This window comes from Prionailurus viverrinus, chromosome B3, assembly GCF_022837055.1.
Source record: "Prionailurus viverrinus isolate Anna chromosome B3, UM_Priviv_1.0, whole genome shotgun sequence".
NCBI lineage: Eukaryota > Metazoa > Chordata > Mammalia > Carnivora > Felidae > Prionailurus > Prionailurus viverrinus.
Genome location: NC_062566.1, coordinates 95,310,804 through 95,335,632, shown reverse-complemented (window position 1 = coordinate 95,335,632; position 24,829 = coordinate 95,310,804). Strand labels below are relative to the sequence as shown.

The 24,829-nt window shown below is 39.2% G+C and overlaps 2 protein-coding genes across 3 annotated transcripts in view; one reads left to right on the top strand and one right to left on the bottom strand.

Annotated features, from left to right (window-relative positions):
* Positions 1-6,587, top strand: part of NID2 (nidogen 2) — a 67,428-nt gene extending 60,841 nt beyond the window's left edge. Inside the window, exons 16-21 of the mRNA XM_047862470.1 lie at positions 1,402-1,531; positions 2,007-2,178; positions 2,696-2,853; positions 4,566-4,689; positions 5,527-5,639; positions 5,929-6,587. Of these exons, the coding sequence (XP_047718426.1) occupies positions 1,402-1,531; positions 2,007-2,178; positions 2,696-2,853; positions 4,566-4,689; positions 5,527-5,639; positions 5,929-5,939 (708 nt within the window). The 3' untranslated portion in view covers positions 5,940-6,587. The remainder of the gene's footprint in view (positions 1-1,401; positions 1,532-2,006; positions 2,179-2,695; positions 2,854-4,565; positions 4,690-5,526; positions 5,640-5,928) is intronic.
* A 117-nt stretch (positions 6,588-6,704) lies between these two features.
* RTRAF (RNA transcription, translation and transport factor) lies at positions 6,705-22,982 on the bottom strand. 2 transcript variants are annotated; one of them, XM_047862471.1, is made up of 8 exons: positions 22,818-22,982; positions 20,911-21,035; positions 18,842-18,941; positions 13,096-13,182; positions 12,135-12,223; positions 9,448-9,516; positions 7,146-7,194; positions 6,705-7,026 (listed from the first exon to the last, which is right to left on the bottom strand). In XM_047862471.1, the coding sequence occupies exons 1-8, from the start codon at positions 22,876-22,878 to the stop codon at positions 6,872-6,874; spliced, it is 735 nt and encodes a 244-aa protein (XP_047718427.1). In that variant the 5' UTR covers positions 22,879-22,982; the 3' UTR covers positions 6,705-6,871. The 2 variants fall into 2 exon arrangements, with proteins under 2 accessions (XP_047718427.1, XP_047718428.1); XM_047862472.1 differs by having other exon boundaries at positions 6,951-7,043.
* Between the last annotated feature and the right edge of the window lie 1,847 nt (positions 22,983-24,829).

Here is a 24,829-nt window from a genome sequence, read left to right as displayed (position 1 = left end):
TCGAAGAAACCCTGAAGTCAGTACATGGGTTAATGGATCCCATGATTCCCTAGGTCACTGGAAGCACATGGATGTCACTCCTGCCTGAGACAGATGACTCACTTTTCAAGTAAAACTGTTCTTGACCTTCAGATCCCTCTAAATCAACTGCCCATTTTTTCCACAGGAGTCAAATCCTGCTCTGTACAGTATTTTTTATATTGACTTCTCTCCCGGAGGCATGTCAAGCTAGCCCCAGGAGGCTTTGTTAGGCAAGCAGGGAGCTGGTATGACCTCAGGGACAGCCAGATGGCCCCTGGATGTTGGCTTTGCACATCTGTTGGGCTTCTCAGACCAGGAGTCTGGGTTGGAAACTGAATGAAGCAAGTACTGTGCAGAGTTTTGTAAAGAAATACCACAGACTCAGCATTTAAAAAAGACTTCTTTATTTAGCAATAGGGAAAGGAAGACCTCCCTAACCAGCGGTTTGGTGACCACCAGTCTCCAGTTCCTTAACCCATCCTTCTGGAGACTTTCTTCTACATATGATTACAACCAAACCATTTGCTTTGTATAAGAAGCAGAGATAGGGATAAGGGATTAAACCTCAGGGGAAAGATCTCATGATAGTTATAGGAAAAGGGAGAGTAAATTTTGTTGTTGTATGTTGGTGAATTAAAATTTTTTTTTTGAATGTTTCTTTTTGTGAGAGAGAGCACAGGTGTGCATGCGTGCACAAGCAGGGGAGGGGCAGAGAGAGAGCGAGACACAGAATCTGAAGCAGGACCCAGGCTCGGAGCTGTCAGTGCACAGCCCGACGTGGGGCTCGAACCCACGAACCGTGAGATCATGACCTAAGCCGAAATCAGACGCTCAACTGACTGAGCCACCCAGGCACTCCTATGTTGGTGAATTTTAGAAAGGCTGTTTCAGAAGTGCTGATACCATTCGGAAGGAGTACGTTTTCACCCAGTACAGTATTAAGGACTTACTTTGCTGAGACTAATGTTTGTTCTCTAATCACTCAAGGGGCTGATTTCATGAAATCATTTTATTACTGCTGACAGTAATTGTGCTTATTGAGCACTTGCTGTATACTAATGACCGATGAGGATACTTTACAAGAACTTTTGGTAGAATTTTTATAGCAGCACTATAAAGTAGGTACTAGTATCTTCATTTTGCAAATGAAGAAACCCAGGCATAGAGAGGTTAAATACCAAAGTCATAGCTAGTCAGTGGCCAAACCTGGCTGGGACCCCAGAAGTCAGCCTCTAAGCCACCTGTGTAATCCTGCTGCATAGCTGCCCTTAGGACTACTGTGGGTCATTCACTACAGCCATGTGTGCAGCAGCTGAGCACAAGCTCTGGGGAAATGCATGGAGTCCTAACTCTTCCAATTTCATGTTTTGGTCCACAAAGGGCTCCATAGTCGTGGGAATTGACTATGACTGCCGCGAGAGGATGGTGTACTGGACAGATGTTGCTGGCCGGGCAATCAGCCGTGCCAGTCTGGAGCCAGGAGCAGAGCCTGAGACGATCATCAGCTCAGGTCAGCAGCTTCATCTGGAAGATGCTTTGTATTTCATTTGAGTCTCCTACGTTCACCAGGGGAGGTTAAGCGCCATTCAAGCCACTTCATCAAGCACTGCAATACCAGCCCCTCTGTAAACACACACTTATACGTAAGAAAGGAGGCAATTCTTACTGTGAGCCTGTTGAGAAATTGGAACTCTCAACAGAAATGGCTCACAGTGAGAACTGAGAGTGTGGCCCCAGTTGATGCTGCCTGGCCCCAGCACTGTGCATGCCCGGTACCATCAGGCTGGTGGGTATGTAGTCTAGAAGGAAAACTAGAGGTGGCAGGACAAGTAACAAAGGATCCGTTCCTCAGTTAACCTGGTTCTTGAGGCCGAGAGCCTCTCGGGACTTTTTGTTTTTTAAACTGTTAAAACATAGCAGATCTCTCTGCTTCGGGTTCCCTTTTCATGCCTGCAAATACTCCAGTCCTGCTGTTCTACTTCCAGGTCTGATAAGCCCTGAAGGACTTGCCATTGACCACTTCCGTAGAACAATGTATTGGACGGACAGCGGCCTGGACAAGATAGAGAGGGCCAGGCTGGACGGCTCTGAGCGGAAGGCCCTCTTCCACACGGACCTGGTGAATCCTCGAGCCATTGCTGTGGATCCAATCCGAGGGTCAGCTGGGCTTCCCTATTCTCCTGCTTCCTGTGGATCCTAATTTGGAGCCCTTGGATTTTAAATGCAGTGTGGGGAGGGTCAGAACAAGAGTGCAAAAGCTCCAAAGCATGGACTTAAAAACAGTATTTATGTAGGATCTACTAGGCGTCAGACGCTGTTCTAGGCAAAGGGGACAAGGTCTGCTCTTTCGTGGAGCTCACATTCTGGGAGGAAGTAAGGTAGTAAACTAATGAATAAACTAGAAAATCATTAAGACGACAGCGCGATACAGAGAGAATTCAGAGTATGTGAGAGGCACTGGGGGGCCACCGAGATCACTGACCAGGCAAGGCTGTCTAACACTTGAACTGGATGGGTGGGTCTCCTTCAGCAACACATTAGGAAACTCTAGTGCTGAAGCAACAGGGTTAAGTTCCTTAAATGGTGAGAGTAACCAAAACTCAGACACTGGTGTTTTATTTCTCTGGCCTCATTTTCGCTATTGCAAAAAATCTTTATTTAATTTATCCCACAGCAACTTGTACTGGACAGACTGGAATCGTGAGGCTCCCAAAATTGAAACGTCTTCTTTAGAAGGAGAAAACAGAAGAATTCTGGTGAATAAAGACATTGGACTACCTAATGGTTTAACCTTTGACCCCTTCTCCAAACTGCTCTGCTGGGCAGATGCAGGTATTACTGATGGCATGTACGCACAGCACACTTCAGCACCATGGGTGCCAGCACTTAACTGCAGCTTTTACAACAAAACCAAATCCCAGTATGTAGAGCTTTTGGCTTCAATTTTCAACAGTACAGCCAGCACAAAATCTACTCCTTTGGTTGGTGTCTAAACTGTTAAAGAACACTTTTAGTCGATACTTCTAATCCTTCTTGGGGTTTTGGGTGGGAGGGGTTGTCTGTGACTTAGGCAATGATCTGAGGGCTGGAACTATGCCCCAATTCATTTTTGTGCTACTAGCCCTTCCCCACACAAGCACTTGGTATATTTTTTTTTTTTTTTTAATGTTTGAGAGACAGCGACAGTGCAAGCGGGGGAGGGGCAGAGAGAGAGACAGAATCTGAAGAGGCTCCAGGCTCTGAGCTATCAGCACAGAACCCAACACAGGACTCGAACTCATGAACTGTGAGATCATGTTCTGAGCCGAAATCGCATGCTTAACCGACTGAGCCACCCAGGTGGCCTGTCCTGGTATACTTTTTAAAGTAAAGAGAAATTTTATCCTCTGTTGGAACTGGCAAACTTAGATAAATGAACAAGAGGCTTTTTTTGTTTGTTTGTTTGCCAGTATCAGAACATTTTACAGTATGCTATTACGTGGAAGACATTTTTTGGAAAGTGATGTGGCAGGACGGCCCTTGGTAGTAAGTTAAGGTTGCCAATACCCAAGTTCTTTCTGTTGTGTGATCTCCTTATTAGAAAAATAGAAAAGATGCTATAGGTCTTCTTCTATACTAAAAAGAATATGAAAATGTCCATTCTTAAAGAATTCTAATTTAATAAAAGGAACTATAAATGCAGATGGATCAGTATTATAACCTGGTTGGCCCAAAACAAGTTATTTTTTTTAAGTTATATTTTTAAAAACTACCTGAAATTTAAATCCATGTTTCGTAAGACGCATGAAAACTTGGAAACTCTTGACTTGTTTAGGTACTATAAAATTTTTTTTTTTTAATTTTTTTTTTTTTTAACGTTTATTTATTTTTGAGACAGAGACAGAGCATGAACGGGGGAGGGTCAGAGAGAGAGGGAGACACAGAATGGGAAGCAGGCTCCAGGCTCTGGGCCATCATCAGCCCAGAGCCCGACGCGGGGCTCGAACTCACGGACCGTGAGATCGTGACCTGAGCTGAAGTCGGATGCTTAACCGACTGAGCCACCCAGGCGCCCCTACTATAAAATTTTCAAGAGTGCTTCCTTTACACTGAAAAATATAAGCCATGTCGCCATTTTAGTTACTTTTAATTCCTATCTAGAAGATAAGTCTTTAAAATCCTTCAGTATTTCTTAAGGGCCTTATGCATTGCTTACAAAGGACAAGTGTTTATCTGATGTTTACGACAATTTATGAGGTGACACTTTAATTAGAACAAAGTTTATCTCTAATGTCCTACTTAGGGAGAAAAAAATGCAGTCCTCTCTTCCAAGAAGGGATCAAGAGTCTAAATTCTAAGAAACGAGAATGCTATTAAACTGAAGACTGGTAACAGAACAGGAAAATTGTAGTTTCTAATTTGCATCACTGCACTGGGAAGAAAATACCCTATTTCCTCATCTACCTTTGTTTCCTTTCAGAAGGCCTCCACCTGCCACAATTATTTTTGGCAAATGACTTTTCTCCTGGTATGGAATGATTTCATTTTCTCTGGTGTTTTAAAAGGAACCAAGAAACTGGAGTGTACGCTACCTGATGGGACTGGACGGCGGGTCATTCAGAACCACCTCAACTACCCCTTCAGTATTGTCAGCTTTGCAGATCACTTCTACCACACAGACTGGAGGAGGTGAGCCGACGCACACTGGACGTGCCTCACGAGCCTGGGGTTCCGGAAGACGCGCCACCCATTTTACCTAATGTCACTAAGTGTCTTTAGTAGACTATGCCCTCTGCCGAAGTTTCCATTATCTCTGTTAGTAGGTAACATCATTCAAGTGCTAATGCTTTTTAAGTCCTACTTAATGGCACTGCTCACACTGAACTATCCAAAAAGGAAGTACATGAATCCAAAACACTACCCCCTTAAGTGGTGCCATGTGATTTAAATTGATTTTTTTTAAAAAAAATGGTATTATGGATATATTGTCCACCTGGGAGAAGGAAGAGTAGTGTAATTTATACTAGTGCCCCAAGGAGGAACTGGGGAACATTAAAAATACATATGGATGTCTAAGTCCTTCTACCCCATTCCTTGCAATCTTGATTTAATTGGTCTGGTGTGAGGCCTAGGCATCAGTATTTTAATAGATTTTCAAGTGATTCGTTGAACAAGGGTTGAGAACCATTGACTTGGACCAGTGGTTCTGAAAAGTTTTGTATGGCATCAGAAACATTCCAAGGGATTGTTAAAACCTATTGCTGGGTCCCAGCCCATAATTCCTGATGACTCAGTAGGTTGGAGTTGAGGCCATTTGTATTTCTAACAAGTTTCCAGATGATGCTGGTCTGGGGACTACTTTGAGAACCACTCATCTAGAAAATCTTCAAATCTAAATGAGTCAAAACTCACTTGGTTAAATTAAAAAAATACATATTCTAGAAGGCTAGCAGAGGATTTGCTATTGAAACTGAGTTTCTATCCAACCTTAAATCCCATGAATTTACTCTTCCTTTCTGTTACCAGGGATGGTGTTATATCAGTAAATAGAGATAGTGGCCAGTTTACTGATGAGTATCTCCCGGAGCAGCGATCTCATCTCTACGGGATAACTGCCGTCTACCCCTACTGTCCAACAGGTAAACAAAATGTGCAGCATGCTCCTTTGGATCAGCAGGGTAGAGAAGGATATACCTGGTAACTGATGATCCTTGGCCCAGATGGCAGCTGCTGCCACTAACATCACCACCAGGGAGAGCCACTTTGAATAGAAAAGTTAATGGCCCATACACAGGGGTGACCAATCTTGACTACCCTAGCTTAACTATACACAAAAAAGGCCAGCCTATAAGGATATTTCTTCTTTAAAATGTTGTTGCAACTGGGTATAAAATATTCACCCACTGTCTCTTCCACCTCCCCTCACAGGAAGAAAGTAAATACAGCATCACAAAGGATTTGGAGTTTACAATCAGAATCTGGACCCTAAAGAGCATTTACTACAAACACAGGCAAAGAAAGTGAAAAAGGAATTGGACCTACAAGATGAACATTTTCACTACAAAAAGACTAAGTATATCTTGTGAAAAGTTTTATACCTCAATCTTTACTACTGTATTTTGAATAACAAAAGTTACTACAAGTTTTAAAAAAGTAATAGAATTTTAATTGCTTATTAAAGCAATTTTTAATAAGCATTTCCGTCATATTTAAAGGGTCAAACTCACTAGAATACATTAAGACCCTAAATCTAATTTTTGCTTAGGATTCTTTCTGACCAAGAAATTAAAGCATGGGTTGTCAGTACAAAGACACAACCCTAAAGACCACAAGCCTTGACCTAGAGAAGGCTATGTGGAACTGGTAGGGAAGTTTCCCAGTAAAATTCTAAGTTTTTTTTTTTACCTCTGCATCACTGCATTTCTATTTATATTAAAAGGTGCTAGAATGTTTCAATTTGTATCTTCTGATTCTATAAGTCCCTCTATAGTTACCCACAGAAGTTACTACATTTATAAATACCAAAGATGTAACAATTCTCAAATTTTCTAGATTACTCCAATAAAATATTTTAAGTTTTCCCATGATTTGAGCATCTGTATTGTCTCTGTAACAGTGCTGGGGACTGGCATGTACCTCACCCACAAAAGAGGACGATTAATTATATAGATACACAAACATAACAGTCCAAAAAAAAAAAAAAATCCACTTTCCTGAACTTTATTAAAGAAAAAGCAATGATGGTAAATCTCAAGAACAATTTTCTAGGATTCTTCTCTTGAAAATGTGACATTTGATTTCCAAACACATGCCAGAGTGTACATGGTTCCCAATTGTACTAAGTACGTGAGAAGTTGAAATCCTAAAACGTTCATCTTCCAACTTTCCCCAGTCTGTGGTCTGTCTTTGGATCAGCAATAATTGCCTGAACAGCTACTATGGCTTCATTAATTTTTGTCTGTAGCTCTCTGAGCTCTTCTATATGCAGCAATCGCAGAATTTGAGCAGCTTCATTAAGAACTGCATCTATTTTATAAGAAACACTGCATTAATCCGTATTCAAGACCATTTACTTGCCCATTTCTTCCCCAAATAATCACCTAGTCTCTAAAAATAAGAGTTTGGATTAAAACAAAATCACTTACCTCCTGTGTCAAAACCAAGAATGTGTTTGTCTAAAGCAACAGGTAAGCCCTTAAAGACAATAAAAGTTTATAGTTAAAAATCATGTTCTTTTCTCATCTGTAACTGAAAATCTGCTAGCTATTCTATTAACCCTTTTAGCTGCAGTGGTGGGGGGCTGAGTGTTTTCTCTGTAGATTTGCCTTTTGATGAAATAATGGTCTCTACATGTAGTGGGAAGCTAGTTCTACCAACCAGTCTCTCCTCTAAGACTAGGCATATAAAACACTAGCTCCTTTCACAGCTGTTCTGTCACTGATGTTGTGGAAGGACAGCTGAGCAGGGCTGCTGTTGTCCTATTTTAGCTACAATAAGCAGCACAGTACAGGGCAAATAGGTTTACTTTTAATATTTCTGAACACATTAATTTGTTTTTATACAAAATCTAAAATCTATATTAACTTTTTTCCAGCTAGTGTGATGTTTACCACATTACCTTTATAGAATTTAACTTTCAATAATAGTTCATTTGGAAGTTATTCTGAAGTCCAGGAAAATAAATGAACTTTAAACCATTTAGTTAACTGGTCAGTACCTACATACACATATGCCAAACATGGGGACTATAATGCCAACCTCCATGGAGTTCAGAGTAGCAACAAGGACAGACAGTCCAGACTTTCTGATTATACTATATAAAATCTATACTTTCAATGTTACAAATGCTAGGATGTCACTACTCAATTCTTACCTAATATATTAAAGCAAATCTATCTAGGCTCCAAATACTTTAAAATAGCTAAATACATTCTACAGGTGAAGAAATAAATGGATATGTAAATTTAGCAAGCAAAGCAAGAAAGAATTACATTGAGTAGTTTTCTAGGCCAGTCTTATTTTCGTTTTCTCTGCCAACAGACCACCAAGGAACAGCTAAACCCTTCAAGATGACCATATGCCCCAAATACTAGTTATGGTTTATAAACAAGACTACTCACTATAAGAACCTCTCCACTGTATGTTATACCTATAGCATGATACCTTCTGAGAGGACACTAAAGATTTGGAGCAATGAAAATAAAATTGTACTTTGCAAAAAAGAGTAAAAAGAGTTGACTATGCCCTCATTTGCACCGCCTCCAAACAGAAGACATAGTTTTGCTGAACGAATGAATGAATGATTTTATTATGGCGGAACAATTTACTGTCTGTTCTACAGCGTGGGTGAAATAAGCTGATCTTTAATCCAATTTCCAGTGGCCCAATTCATACATAATTAATAAGCAATAAAGAGCCTTTAAAACAAACAGTGTCTTTCAGAGAGAACTACACTGCCCTGGCATTAATAACCTTTTAACACTGCTGGGTCTTACTAAAGATGGGATCAGAGGACAAAAGACACTGGGGGATTAGGGGAGACAAAAAAAAAGGACAAGAATCTAGAATGTTTATTGTGCCCAAGGCATTCACTGCAGTATCTGTTCATAGCAAGAGGCATTATCAGACACCTGCTACTGCTAACCCTGAGGACATTCTCTGCACTGTCCCATAGTCAATGAGACTAGGGATTTTGGATTTCTAGTACAATTTATCTACAATATCTCAGAATTAAGGGAAAAATTGTCACGGTGTATAGTTTTCAGCCTACAAAGCAGGACTGAAAGAGGACAGCTGCAGTCACCTGAACCTTGAAACTTACACTCTAATACAGCCTCCACACCCCTATGCCAGAATTCTCCTGGGCTGACCAATGAGCTCATGCAGGCCTTCACACACAGACCTTTGTCCCCATCAACCGTTAAGAGCCCTGGCTCTTGAATCAGACTATTTGAGCTCAACCGCTTACCAACTAGGTGGTCTTAGGTAAGTTACTTTCTCCTAAGTGATGCCAGGAAATATGAATAAAATGAGAAAAGATTTCTCTGAAGAAACAAAAGAGCAAGGACAGGATTTACGTCAAAGAAGAAAATTAGTAACAAAGACAAGGTGTGTCCTGTTTTCCAGCAATTCGTCAAAATAACCTGGTAAATTTTACAAGGTAAATTCTTTTAAATAACTGGGCACGTGCAGTGGTTTGTACTGGTGGACTGTGGATATGCTACTGGTAGCTGCTTTAAGGTATGAAGTGAGGTAAATTTATTTTTCACTCAAAAATAGCTATAATTTGCTTAAGCAAATTCAATCCCACTGAAATAACCTATCCTTTCTCTGGACAGTTCAACCATAGTTTATCTTAAGCAGATACAAAGTGTAAACTCCTGACAACGCTAGAAGAACCTTTCATTAGTGATCAATTTAGAATTTATTAAAAAAAATAGTACGTACCTCTCTTGTTTGATTTGCTTTAGCAACTGCATCCTGAGTCAGGCGCTCCTGAACCAAAATGCGAATTGCCTAAGAAACCGAAAAATATTTTTTACTTTTCATTGGCTGTTCATCTCTTCTTCTGACTCTAGAGAATAAGGACACCTAGAGACTAATCAAGTTAGAATTAAAATTCCCTAATAAATTAAACAAAAACAAACTGCTATTAGAATGAACATTTTCACTTTTAATACTTTATAATGTGGAAAGATGCTCACAAAAATTAAATTTTTTTGAATAGGTAATTCATGTGTGTGAAAAATAAATTTTTAAAAAGGATACATGTTAAAAAAAAGGGGGGGGGGGTTCTCCTTCCTACCCAAGCCTTAGCCATCCCTCCAGAAGACAATCAACGGAACGAACCAGACTGCTGTATATCCTTAAAAAGACTATTATAAGCATGCTCAAGCATAAATGCGCACACACACACACTCTTGACAAAAAGAGTGGCATATCATACCTACTGTCCTTGATTTTTTAAATTATACTAAAACATTTTCAGATCTCTCATTCAAGGACTGGTTTTTTCCATCACCAAGGCATTTTATTATGGCAGACATAAGTGCATGCATGCCCTACACATGTTTAAAAAATAAGTTTTAAGTGGAATTCTAGTAGATGCCAATTGTGACTTAAATGCAAAAACTGAAAAATTATTAATAATATAACAAGCCAAACACTACATTTAGAAAGAATCATTAAATCAATCTTCAATAATCAGTCCAGTTGCCAGTCAATATAGTGATTCTCACACTTGGCAAACCTATGAAGATGTCTGCAATAGTGTCATGGATTATTTGAATGCTTCCAAACTTCCAAGACAAACAGCTTAGAATTTAAAAAGCTTTTGATTATAGCTGATTCATACTTTTTCCCTTTGGGTTTTTAAAGTCTAATAAAAGCACCCCAAATATGCTAGTCTATTTGTCTTCTCATTCAGTTTATGACTAAAGGTGACATGACCACTGCAGAACTGTTCCAAAGCAATTTACATAATCGCCCAAGTAAGGAATAAAGAGTTAAATTTCAATAAAAACAACTTTTTGCCTTTTAGAGTTTTTATTTATGTATTCATTTAAGTAATCTCTACACCCAACATGGGGCTCGAACTCATGACCCCAAGATCAGGAGTTGCATGCTCTGGGCGCCTGGGTGGCTCAGTTGGCTAAGCATCTAACTCTTGACCTCAACTCAAGTCATGATCTCAGTGGTTTGTGAGATCAAGCCCCACATCAGGTTCTGCACTGACAATGCAGTGCCTGCTTGGGATTTTTTCTCTCTCTCTCTCTCCCCCTCCCCTGCTCGCACATGCTCTCTCCTCTCAAAATAAATACACATTAAAGAAAAAAGAGTCACATGCTCGTCATGACCAAGTGCGCCAGCCAGGTGCCCCAACATTTTATCTCTTGGCAACCTATCTGAGTTGAGAAAATCTGAGTTAACGTTTAGATTCAGTGAAGAGAATTATAATAATGTAGAAATAGTTTTTCTCTTGTTGGAAGTGTCATTTAATACATACAGTTTTAAAAAGAATAAATTATGGCTTAATCTCTTATGGATACAACAGAATTTAATTATTCAATTTACTGCAAAGTAGAATAGGGTAATTTATATGTATTAGGTATAGTCGAAAGCTCTTTAATTTCTCATAAGATCAGTAATAATTTCTAAAATAATTTCTAAGTCTGGAATCTTAAGTATCTTAAATACCACTCCCTTCCTCCCACCCCACCCCACTGTACTATCACAATTATGGGACCTAACTCTGCTGAAGTATATCTTTCCTCTTAGAAATAAGAGACCTCTTTTCAGATCACTGGGTTCCCTAACATGCAGGTATGAACTAAGTAGCCTACCTAGGATGGGGCATTGGGAAAAATAAAAACATTCATTCCTCAAAGAGATTCTGGGGTATATATTTTTGGCCAAATCCACCATTACCAATTTGGCATTTTCCATTATCTTAGTTGAGTACAGATCACAAATCTTTAAAAGGAATGATTAAGTAGAATTGGAAGATACAGGAAAAAGAATGGACTGCAAGGTCAGACCACAAGTGCCCAGATAAAATTCCTGGCTCTATCAATTTTTGTGTCATCTGGACATTATCTATTCTTTTGGTCTCAATTTCTTCATATACATATTAAAATTAAAGGATATCGGCATCTATCTCCAGGACGGTTGGGAGGACTGAATGAGATCTCTTTGCCAAGGATTTAGCACAGTGGCAGGCACAAAGTAAACACTCTTTGATGTTAGCTGCTATTAGATAACCTAAAACAGATGAAATCTGCTTTAAGTCCCAAATTCCTGTCATTTAACCATATATTTAAATAACACAGTTAATTTTTAGAAAATGAATTTTTTTTTCTACATACAAGGTTTCTGTCAAGTATCAAGAATATGTGGGGCACCTGGGTAGCTCAGTGGGTTGGGCGTCCAACTTCAGCTCAGGTCATGATCTCATGGCTCATGGATTTGAGCCCTGCATCTGGCTTTGTGCTGATAGCTCAGACCCTGGAGCCTGCTTCAGATTCTGTGTCTCCCTCTCTCTCTGCCCCTCCCCCGCTCATGCTCTGTCTCTCTCTTCTCAAAAATAAGTAAACATTAAGAAAATTTTTTTAAAGAATCAAGAATATGAAACTGACCTTAAGCATAACCAGGTAATCATCATGACGCTGAATCTGAAGAAGGTTAGCCAAAGCCATTACACCAGCCTTAAAATCTGGATTATTTACTGTAAAAGATAAAAAATGGAAACTTACAGCTCTATAAGCATGTTATTATAGATCTATGTGTAAGTATATAAACCTATAAAAGACATTTTTAATTTTCCAATAACAGCCTCTTAGTTTTTAAAACTGCTGTTGATAAGAGCAGTGTAGGGACATCAACAATTAGGCTAATTGATGAGCTCAATGGGTTCTCTATTAATCAGCCACACTGAACAATCCAATAAATGACTAAATTAACCCCCGTTAGGTTTGTCCTGTAACATTTCCCAAAAGGCACACTTACTGTAGCAATTTTAAGAAACATTTCTTCCCAAAGCTATCAATTTTAAACTCAATTCCCTCAATTGATAATTTTCCCAAAACCTCTTCTCCAAGCAGCAGCTCTAGAGAGTCTAACCAGCTTATTAATTCATAAGAGTAGCTTGTGAATCATAGGTCACAATGAACCTGTCATGAATGAATACTTAAATTATTATAATGTAACTGGAATCTTCATACTTTTAAAAAGAAAATTTCTTAAAGGCACTTGGAATTTCAAATAATGAAAAATTTTAGTACTTGTCTCATGTCATTAGATTAGAAAAAATATTTTATGCATCCAGGAAGGCAAACAATCACCACCATGATTAAATACAAATCAAAACCTTCAAATTACTATGAACACATCAAAGAACAGCATTCTAACATTCAGCTATTCAACTGTAAGAGGAGGGAGAAAACACATTGTAAATGACAATAAAAAAACATCACAGAAAATAAAGCATTCTTACTTTACTAAAACCAAGTAAACCCACACTTCTTCATTCTAGGAAATAAAAAAACATTTATGGGACCAAAAATACTGATGATCACTTTTATGCACTTATACACTTACCATCCAAATTGATCAATGGCTCTGCATTTTTAGCTGCATTGTCAGCATTTTTTGTATTATCAGGTACCAGGTCCTTGTATTTTTCAGCTGTAAACATAGGCAAAAATAGAATTTGTAGAACTGTTTTACTTAAGGTAAAACAAACACTGCTTACTGAATTTAAGCCAAACTGATTTATAAACATAACTCATCCAATCCAAATTATTTTTTTGCTATAAAATATCCATCAGAAGACAATGTGATGGTAGCTTTCTGATTAAGCTACAATGATTACTGGAATATCTATACAAATATCTTTTCATTAACATTTCTAAAAGTAACACAATTCACACACCATCTAAATCTAAGGAGAGAAAGTGCTTTTACAGCTTGCTGAGAAACTTAACAGGGGTAGAAGAATGGGAGGAGTAAGTATAGGTTACATGACATTAGATACCACCTCACTAAAAATCTCTTCCCTAAGTCTTTTGAATGTCATATGTGGAATTCCAAAACCTTGCTTTCTCAAAAAACCAGCACATCAAGTACACCATCATGTACAAACCTAAACTAATTTAATGGAGATGTGAAATTCAGAATTCCAAAGGCAGGTTTCATTACTCTCACTTGATAAATCATTAACAATACTTAAAAAGAATTTACAAATGTAAGTATTTAATAGTAATTCACTAAATAAGTCCAAAGTGCCATCTTTGGTTACAGTGCTTCTATGATCTGTTAATGAAGCAAGAGGGAAAACAAAAGCATTCAAATCTAAGTCACACAGGAGTTAGCTCAAAAAAGCTCCCACTGGCCAAATCTGGAACGTGTAAACATCACACAATGACAAAAAAAGATTATGACCCACTGAGTAAAATAAGAATCCACATTATCTACACTAATTTATATAAACAAACATAATTTGGAGAAAAAGGAAAGCTCCTTTTTCTTTACCGTAAAAAGCCAACAAATAAATGTAGAACAAATGATGGAATCAGAAAAACACTTCTGGCACTCATCATCAACATAATAAATGACTCAGACAAGAAAAATCAAATGGAGACCAAAGGTAGAGGTGTAGGGGCGCCTGGGTGGCTCAGTGGGTTAAGCGTCTGTGCGCTCAGGTCATGATCTCACGGTTTGTGAGTTTGAGCCCAGCAACAGGCTCGGTGCTGACAGCTCAGAACCTGGAGCCTGCTTTGGATTCTGTGTCTCCCCTCCACCCGCCCTGGCCCATTTGCGCACGCACTCTCAAAAGTAAACAGTAAAAAATTTTTTTAAAAATTAAAAAATAAAAAATAAAGGTAGAAGTGTAGTTTGAGGAGTAAAAGCATACTGACATCATCTCCCCACAAGACACACATTACACAGGGGAAAATATTAACTTTACAGTGGACAAACCTCATCCAAGTGAACAGAATGTGACCAGTACATGACTAGTACTGAGGCATATCACTAACTTAAAAGAATATATCACTTCTGTGCTACTCTTTTTTTTTTTAATATTTATTTATTTTTGAGGGACAGAGACAGAGCGTGAGTGGGGGAGGGGGAGAGGGGGAGGGGGAGGGGGGGGGGAGGGAGGGAGAGAGGGAGGGAGGGAAGGAGAGAGACAGAACCTGAATCAGGCTCTAGGCTCTGAGCTGGCAGCACAGAGCCTGACTCGAGGCTCGAACTCAAAAGCAGTTAGATCATGACCTGAGCCGAAGTTGGATGCTTAACCACTGAGCCACCCAGGCGCCCCTACTTCTGTGCTATTCTTAACAAAAGTACAAATCTTGAATCAACTTATGAAGAAATATCGAACAAACCCAAACTGAGTGACATTCTACAAAAAAACTGTCAGCGTCATGAAGCACAAAAGTGACTGAGTAAATGTTGCAGATTAGGGGCACCTGGGTGCTTCAGTCAGTTAAGCCTCTGACTCTTGATTTCAACTCAGGTCATGATCTCATAGTTTGTGGGTTGGAGCCCGCCTCGGGCTCTACGCTGTCACCATGCAGAGTCTGCTTGGGATTTTCTCTTTCTCTCTCTCTGCCCCTCCCCCGCTGGCAACATGTACGTGCAATCAAAATAAATAAACAAACTTAAAAAAGTTCCAGAGTATAGGAGGCTAAACAGAATAGCTGAATCCAACATATGGTCCAGGATTTTTTTTTTTTTTTGCTATAAAGAACACTACTGAGACAACTGGAAAAATATAACAACTGTATGTAACAGTACTGAATTAAAGTTAATTTCCTGATTTTGATAACTATACTGTAATTATTGAAGCCAGTCTTTTTTAGCAAATGTGCGTTAAAGTAACGTAAGGGGAAAAGAATCATTTACAACTTATCAAATGGCTTAGAAAAAAATTACATATGTGTATTTGGGTAGGTAGAAAAGGATAAGGCAAATGAAGTAAAATGCTAACATTTTTTACATATGGATATTGGAAAATCCTTTGTACTATTTTGCAACTTCTGTAAATCTGAAATTATGTCAAAGAAGTCAAGAAGAATGCAACATATTAATGTAAAACAAAAGAACAACAGCACCCCCTACTGATAAGGGACAGTATTACTACTTTACCCTTTTCCAAAAATGGTCTGCAATTCTGAATTTTAAAATTAAACAAACACTTGTTTTCTAGTTTAGGCTTTTAATACACTTGATAAATGTACTTAAAAGTTACAGTCAACTGTAGGACATTCACATGGCATCTACTGTTCTTGGGACCTACGTAACCTAAGTTGCAGTATTCTAAAAATGGGACAAATGAAATAAATAAGGGTAAAACAGAAATAAACAGATGTAACTACAATTTCACTTGGCAACAGCTGAGAAACACCTTGGAAAAGCTGGAGAAAATTTTGTCACAAATTAAGAGTTACTGTCAACCCAGAGCAGAACAGTTAAAGACTTTGCTAAAGACCCTAAAAATCAACTAATGCTACCAAGGCTTATGATTACATAAAGGGAGAGAATCACAAGTATTTTCTTCCCTTTTTTTTTTTTTTAAAGTTTATTTATTTATTTATTTATTTTAGTAATCTCTACACCCAACGTGGGCTCAAACTCATGACCCTGAGATCAAGAGTCACACACTCTTCCTACTGAGCCAGCCAGGTGCCCCACAAGTATTTTCTTTCTAAACTAAAATTGAAAGTAAAGAGTCTTAGAGATTTCCTTAAGACTTCTGCCATAAGGCTTCTGAAATGTAAGTCTGAGGAACCAGCAAAAAATAGCTGGTTGATGCTCTGTAGCAGTATACGTAAATACTCGTAATTTGCCAAACATTAAAGTTAATAAGCACATCTACTGTCTCCAAGAAACTATGTCAGATACTGTGGCAGATAAAATCATGACTGTTCCCCTGCCTTCCCACCTCCTCCCCTGCCTCGGCCCCAAGATGTCAATATCCCAATACCTAAACCTAGGAGTATGTTGGGTTACATGGCAAAAGGAACTTTACAGATGTGTTTTAATTAAGGACCTTGAAATGGGAGAATTATACTGGATTATCCAGGTGGGCTCAATATAATCATAGCATCCTTGTAAGAGGGAGGCAGGAAGATCAGAGTCAGAGAAGATGTGGCAATGGAAGAGTCACAGAGAGATTTGAAGATGCTATGCTGCTAAATTTGAAGATAAAGGAGCCAGAATCAAGGAATGCAGGTGGCCTCTGGAAAGTGAAAAAGGCAAAGAAATGAATCTTCCCATAAAGCCTCCAAAAGGAACCAGCCCTGTGGACAAACTGACTTTAGTAAGACAGATGTTGGACTTCTAGCCTCCAAAACTGTAAGATAATAAATTGTGTCTTAAGTCACTGAATTTGTGGTAACCTGGTACAGCAGCAATAGGACGCTAATAGAGGTACAATGTAGGAAACAAAGTTGAGTATCAGCTTATAATTTAGTGGGGCAAATAAGACATATAAACAAAATGGAAAGGGGCGAATGACATAAAAGGTACACAAAGCATGAAGGTAAACGCTATGAAGGTTGAAGGGTGCCTGGTTGGCTCGGTCAGTTGAGCGTCCTACTTTGGCTCAGGCCATGATGTCAACAGTTCATGGGTTTGAGCCCCGCGTCGGGCTCTGTGCTGACAGCTCAGAGCCTGGAGCCTGCTTTGGATTCTGTGTCTCCTTCTCTCTCTGCCCCTCCCCCGCTCACGCTCTCTCTCTCAAAAATAAATAAATGTAAACAAATTAAAAAAAAAAGCTATGACAGTTGAGAGAAGGAAATATTCTTGCTAAGGTGGCAGTTGCGCTGGATCTTACAAGGATGAGTAGGATCTGGATGCATAGAGACAGACTGATATGGCATTCTGATCAAGGAAAAGTGTAAGCAAAGAAGTCTAAGGGAGAAAAAACAGATGTAAACAGGAAACAGCGCTCTTCTAGTTTGACTGGGATGTCAAGTATGTGAATACTAATTGGATACCAGTTATCAAAGGCCTTGAATACCAGACCAAGGGAACCTGGAGTTCCTTTTGTAGAAAAGGGGAAAGCAATGGTGTTCCTGAATATATAATAGTAACTGTTCTTCAGAAACAGAGCAAAGCATTCTAAAACACTTATGTTTCCAAAAGGAAGCCTGGTGGGTCATGAGGATGAAGCTAATGGGAGAGGAGTCTGAAATACACTACAATAATCTCAGCAGAAAGTGACAAGAGCCTGAGTCAGGGTTATAGCAGTGGGAATGGAAAAGAAAAGATCCACTGGACATCAGAAAAGGTGGACGGCGACAGGCTGGAAGGAAAAGGGAGACGACAAAGATCAAAAAGGCAAATGGAAGGGACTGTAAGAGACAGTTGCATAAAAGAGAACAACATAAAATGCAGAGGATGGAGGTAAGATAACTGGATGCTGCATTTAGATGTTGGTAGCCCTTTCAAAATGAAATGGTCTAATGAGAGGAAACAAATTTACTGGAATTTTTTTTTTTTTTTACTACAGGTACTAATATTCAAAAGTTTCCAATAATATAAGTATATATAATAAAACAATATTAACAAAAGTAATAAACATATTACTACATAATAGGACTACAGCACCTATTGGCATTAGATACATGTTTCAGTCTCTTGTGAAATTACCAGCTGCAACCAATAGTCTGAAATGCCATCAATTCTAGGATTCTAACAACAATTTAACACAAAAGGCTAAGGTGCAGACTGTGAAAAACAGCAAATTTACCAAAGTAATGTTACTTTGGGAGAAGACAATTACAAGGAGACACCATTCTAAATTCTAAAAGAAAAAATCTAAATACCAATAAAAGGGGCATCTGGGTGATTCAGTTGGTTAAGCTCTGATTCTTGATTTTGGCTCAGGTCATGATCGCACAGTTCATGAGTTCGAGCCCTGCATCAGACTCTGCACTGGCAGCAGGGAGCCTGCCGGGGATTCTCTCTCTCCTCTCTGTGCCCCTCTCCTGCTCTCTCTAAATAAAGAAATCTTTTAAAAAGTACCAACGAAAGACAGTTGCTTTCAATGCTTTATGATAATGAAGAGGCTGTAATTTTTTAAAAGAAAACTCTTTCCTAGATAATTTGGGAGTTGCAGGGGTAAGAGCTAGACACAGAAGAATGGTTTCAAAAAGTAAATTTTTGAAAAGATGATAAAAAGGGAAATGAGGATGTGTAAAACCTACAATGCACCAAAGGTAAAACAATGTAAGACAACGAAACTCAACTGGTAAGTTCCCTACATTTTGACATTCCTTTTGCTCCCACCTTTCCTCTCCCTCTCTGTGAAACACACATTCCCCACAAAACATACCATTATCTCCATATTCAAGTCTAACAGCTAAGCCAAGAAGCCAGTCAATTGCTTCTTGTCGATCTTGAATCTTGAAAGGACAGTTAACATCTCTGAGATACTGTGAAGAAAAAAATACCTGGTTTCATTATTACTGTAACATAGCAGAATCAAAAAATGGTAGTTGAAAGAGATCTTAGTTTGGATCTCTACAAATATAAACAACGTTTATATTACTAAATTGTTGATACAATTACTTACCCCAAAGGATGGAAACATGTACACGTACTACTTAAAAAAAAAAAAAAAAATATTTCCATCTTGGTTTTCGCAATTTTTACTTTTGGAGATTCTAGGTAAAGCACCACTGGTCTAAAAACAACTTCCTTATTTTACAGATGAGGAAATATGGCCTAGATATTAACACCTGCTAGCAGTTACACAGCTTAGATCTGGGACTTGAACCTAAACTTTCTGACTCCAGTTCTGAAAACACACAGTTTAAAAACAACAACAACAACAACAACAAAACCCCAAAAACACTTTAAAAAGTGAACACTGTCCTTCAAATGGGTCTCTTAAGAGCTCAACATCTAATTTCAGGAACAATGCTATTTAGCCAAAACTGCTGCAACTCCCTTTTGGAAATCTTTTCAGGGTACTTGACAAATCAGTATTTTTTTCGCTAGAACTCATTTTCTAACCCAAAATTTGATCTCCCTGCTTTAAAGAAAACACTTCATTCACATGATTTGGTCATGATGCAAAAAACAAATCCACCTTAAAGTATAAAAAATTACCAGTATTAAAGATATTCAAAACACGTCTCATGATTTAAAAGTAATTCCAAAAGTTCTGAATATGTTTGAAACAATGACTTCATTATTCCAAAGAGACCAACTTGAAAGATAATATCTGGATTGCAAGTTCCAAAACACTTAAGTTATCTTACTTTACTGTCACTTTTAGGTGTTTTCCATTAGAAAAATTTTCATGTTCTTCAAGTACCCTTCTGTGAAACTTTGTGTTGTCTTATACACATGAATGTGTCATGAGAGGTGATATATACAAATATAAAATCCTAACAACATACTTCCAAGTCTTAAACCTACCAAAAGTTTCAAAAAAATAGTTTTTAAGAAAAAAGAAAATAGCAGTAGTAGCAATAATGCTAGGACAGGCAGGGGAAGTAATGAGCATACAGCACTTGCTATGGGCCAGTCACAGGTATGTATCACTCACTAATATGTGCCACTGCTATGGCACTGGCACTACGGTTATCCCTATTTATTGATGACAATATTGAGACACAGAAACCTTAACAAAATTTGCCTGTGGTCATAGAGCTAGTGTGTAACTTACACAATCCCTTAATACACAAAATCTCTGATTCTAAAGAGAAAAGTACCTAATCACTTTGCTGCGGCAAATGAAAATTTACTTTTCATATTTTTAAAGGAAAATATCTTTTTCTTCAAAGTAATGAAGCTGATGAAAATGTTTAATGTAAGTAACGATGCCAGGAAATATGGTTTTTATTCTAATTTGAAAACAATTCCTTTTTCTACAAAAATGTTACTACGATTAAACTAAGTCAATAGGAAAACTATTCTAGCTGTAAAAATAAGATATACACAGACCTTGTCAGGAATGTTTATAATGTACACAACAATGAACATCTACTATGTACATTAAATATAAGCCCAAACAAGACATAATCTTAGTTTGCAAGTAAGTCAATGTCTTAACATAGTAAGTGTGTTATTCCTACCTTTTTAGTCTAATGTAAAAATTCTAATTTTGGCCACTTTTACCATTTACAGAATACATGTCACATTAAGAAACCTCACAGTGTTTCCAGACAAAACTATTGCTTTCTAATACTGAAAGTTTGGTAGGGAGAGATAATATAATTTGGTTTAAAAACAAACATGGAAAGAGAAAAGTTAAATCCTTGAAACCCAGCTTTCCTAATACTGATCATTATTATTTTTATTTATTTTAAAAGCACAAAGTAATTTAAGCTCAACTGTCTTCATATAAGTTTTAGAAAAGCTCTCTGTACTTTTATTCACTTTCTAATTCATTACCTTTTCAAAGAACTTGGGCCAGTCACTGCTGTGGATGTTCCTTAAATTACCTCTGTCTTCAATCTTGTAGTGCCTGATTTTCTGGTCTTCAAGCCAAACAATAAAGTTTCTAAATTCTGTTTCATCTGCAACAAAGGTATTTCATAAATCATTAGAAGCATTAGGAAAAAGCACTTCTTTCTCTACAAATAATCTTTTGACTCCAAAATAAGAAGTTAACTGAGCTGCTTAAAGTACAAGTTGGAAGTGCAGGATTTGGATGAACTGATTAAAAAACTGTTCAAGCCCTGGCCTGCATTCATATTCTAGCTGCAGACACTTGGTTGTGTGAACTTGGGCTGATCACCTTAAATTTTCTGTGCCTCAGACTGAGTATCAAAATGAGTGTAATAACAGCACTTACATCTTGGGGTTGTTATGAAGATTAAATAAATATGGATAAAAACAGTGTCTGGCACATATTTTTGCTATTTGTTAGTTATTATTCCAGTTCCTTTCAGGGAGGAAAGTGAGGGAGGACTGGGCAAAGTTAAATTTATAGCAAAGTAATAACAAAGTACAAAAAACTAAATGACAAAACAGAAAAACAGAAGATACTGACCACTGTTGTCATTTACTGTCATAAGTGCATACAAGAGAAAGTTCAATACATTTCATTTAATCCTCTCACTTTTTTGCGAAGGTAATATCCCCAATTTACAGATGAGAAAATTGTCCGAAGTTTGAAATCTAGATCAAAGCTCTGTTGCCACTGATCTTTTTATTTATTTATTTATTTTTAAATTTTTTTTTTAACGTTTATTTATTTTTGAGACAGAGAGAGACAGAGCATGAATGGAGGAGGGTCAGAGAGAGGGAGACACAGAATCTGAAACAGGCTCCAGGTTCTGAGCTGTCAGCACAGAGCCCGACGCGGGGCTCGAACTCACAGACCGCGAGATCATGACCTGAGCCGAAGTCGGCCGCTTAACCGACTGAGCCACCCAGGCGCGCCGCCACTGATCTTATTATTATTATTATTATTATTAAATAAAGGGAAAGTAAAAAACAAAACAAAAACAAGATTCTATAAGTTTATATGATTCTACAGGAGATTAACAAAATACACGCATACTGCTCAGAAATAATTTTCAATCTCAAACTCAGGCTTCCATTGTTAAGTCTTGAGAATTATACAATGGTCTTAGTACCCCTGGGCGGGGGTTATACTCTATGCTTTCAAACTTTTTAGTCGACCACAGGTCAAAAACTCTGGAAGACGTAAGGAGTGGTGGGTAGTAGTTGAGTAACAGTAGGTAACAGTGTTAATCCTTTCTAAAATTTAATGCTGTGAAATCCCAGATACCTTTCCGTTTTACAATCCAACCCCCCTGATCATCTGCTATTAACTTTTTTGCACAAATCCACAAGCTTGTTACGTGTTTACCGTAACTCTGTCAGTCCTGCACTTCACTGTGCACTCTCTCGGATCTCAAACTGCTGGGTGGGCTCCGACCGTTCCCCACCCTCACCCTTGAGCTCCCAGCGGGCAATGAACTAGTCTTCAACTTACCACCTAACACAGATTTCAGCACTCTGCTTACGGTATCGCCCAGTCACCCGGAGAACCATGGAGTTGAAGGGCTAAGTTAGAAAGCGAATACTCCCTAGCGTGCTGAGGGTGTGGGTGGGAGGTGGTGGTTGGAGTTTAGCAAGTGCACAAAGTGGCAATGCCCAGGCAGGAATGGGTGAGGGGGCTCCCAAGCCAAGCACAGGCGGCGGAAAACAGAGGTGCTTGGCGGCCGGGAAAAGAGGGGCCAGAGGACCCCGGGGGGAAACAAGGCCGCGGAGGGTCCGGGTGCGGGAACTGAGGGAGCGGCAACCGGCGGGGTCACAGACGCGCGGTCGGCCTCGGGACGCCGCCTCACCTTTGCAGTTGAAGCCAGCCGGGTTGTGGTAGTCGAGGGCCGTCAGCTTGCGTCGGAACATGGTCCCCGCGTCTCGCTCTGGTCCCCCGGGCTTCGGCCGGGAGAGGAGAGGCGAGGAGGACCAGGCGGCACAGGCACCGGCGACGCGGCGAGAGGGCGGGAAGGCGCCGGGACGCTCCGAAATGACGGCTGCCCTCACCAATCAGAGCTTAGGAACGGCGGAGCCGGGGAATGCCCACCAATCGCGGCTCCGACTGGGTAGGCGGGGCCACGTCGGGGCACGTCGGCGCTCAAATAAACTTTATTGTCAGCTTCCTGGTTGTACAATAGGCAGAAAGCTTCTGAGTAGCCACTTAGTTCTCACTTGTTTTCAAAGCCAGTTTCCTCTTGTTTTTCTCTCTTTCTTGATACAGCAGGCAGATAATAGTAAGTGTAGAATTTCTACTGTGGCCTCTCCTCTCATCGGGCCATAGAATTACTTTCAGTGCATCCATTCATTCATTATTATATACCTCCCATGTATTAGGTGCTCTCTTACACTGCTAATTCAAAGATTTAGCAAGGTCCCTTTCAGACCCACAAGTAAACGTACAACGGTAACACTGTGTGACGGTTCCAGACATCGTCACCACCAGCTACGGAATCTCTGAAGCCAGAAACTGGGAGTCATCCTTTACTACCTTTCACCCTCAGTCACAGCATCCAGCAGGCCATCCATTCCTGCTGTTCTCTCACTGTCTCCAATCCCTCACCTCCTCCCAACCCCACTAATGCTACCTCAAATCAGGCTTTCATCATTTTTGCTTACTCTAATGGTAAGATTTCTTAGGGTCAGTCTTGCCCTCTCCAATCCATCCACACCCCACTCCCTACAGCAACCATAGTGATTTTCAAAAACAAAAACCTGTTGATAATTTTTTAATGCATCTTTTAGTGATTCTCTGTTGCCTTTGGAAATAATCAAAACTTCTTGTCTTTAAGACTGGTCCAGTCTCTATCTGCTTTCAGACACTGGGGAGACAGCAGTGAGCAAGACAGACCAGGCCCCCACTTTCACAAAGTTTAAAAGGCTAATGAGGGAAGACAAACAATAAACAGATAAACAAGTAGGAACTGTGGCAGTCATTTGTCAGGAGGCAAATGAACAAAAGCAAGGAGTGAGCAGTAGCATGATCTGGAGGGTCTAGAACTTCTAGGGTCTGGAGGGTAGGAGAGAATGACAGCTGATATGACAGTGGAAAGAGGTGGGGGCCTGATCACGAAAGGCCTTTCATGCCATGCAAAGAGAACCTGTTGAAGTTCTTGGGGGGTAAGCCAACTATACATGTTTCATTTCATTTCAACATATTATTATTAAACACTGTATTAGCATTTGTGGGGCATACACATAAGATATTTTCAGGAAGTTTAATAGCCATGATAGACATGTAAATAAATACTTCTAATCTAGAGTTAGAAAGTGATACCTAATGGGAAATACAAAGTGTGCTGTCAGATTAAAAAACAGCTTTCCCTTGTTCCCTGAAAGTAGAGCGTTCCTATGAAAACTTTCATAAACTAGAAGTGGTATAAGCAAAGAAGCAATTACCATTAACTTATATGGAAAAATTGCAAGTGTCCCAGGCCCCAAATATGACCTCTCTCAGGCTTTTCTAATACCTTAAAGCGCATCTCGCTAATGAATGCACAAAATAAATCAAAATAAAGCACAGATGCTCACAGATACAGTTCAAAGCTCTGAGGCTTGATGCTGAGATGCTGAGTGTGGTTCCTGGGGAAGGGGGCTTGGCGGTGCTTTGCCTGCTGCTTCAGGGGCTGCTGCCTGTATAACGGCTTGCTGCAAAACGAATGTTGCACACTATTTTTGCTTTCCCCTTTCATTGTAAAAGCAAAAATCCTCTTCAGGCTTCTTTCAGTTAGCAAAAAGAGGTACCAATGGTTTTCTGGTTTGTTTGTTTGTTTGTTTTTTGAAAAGTCAAGTGGCATAATGCAAACTTTTAAAAAGCAGCAGA

Coding starts and splice junctions, on each gene's coding strand:
- RTRAF (XM_047862471.1), bottom strand. CDS start 22,878: ATGTTCCGACGCAAGCTGACGGCCCTCGACTACCACAACCCGGCTGGC. Junction 21,036..22,817: donor GGCTGGCTTCAACTGCAAAG/GTGAGGCGGCGT, acceptor CCTTTGTTGCAG/ATGAAACAGAATTTAGAAAC. Junction 9,517..12,134: donor ATTACCTGGTTATGCTTAAG/GTCAGTTTCATA, acceptor TCGGTTTCTTAG/GCAATTCGCATTTTGGTTCA.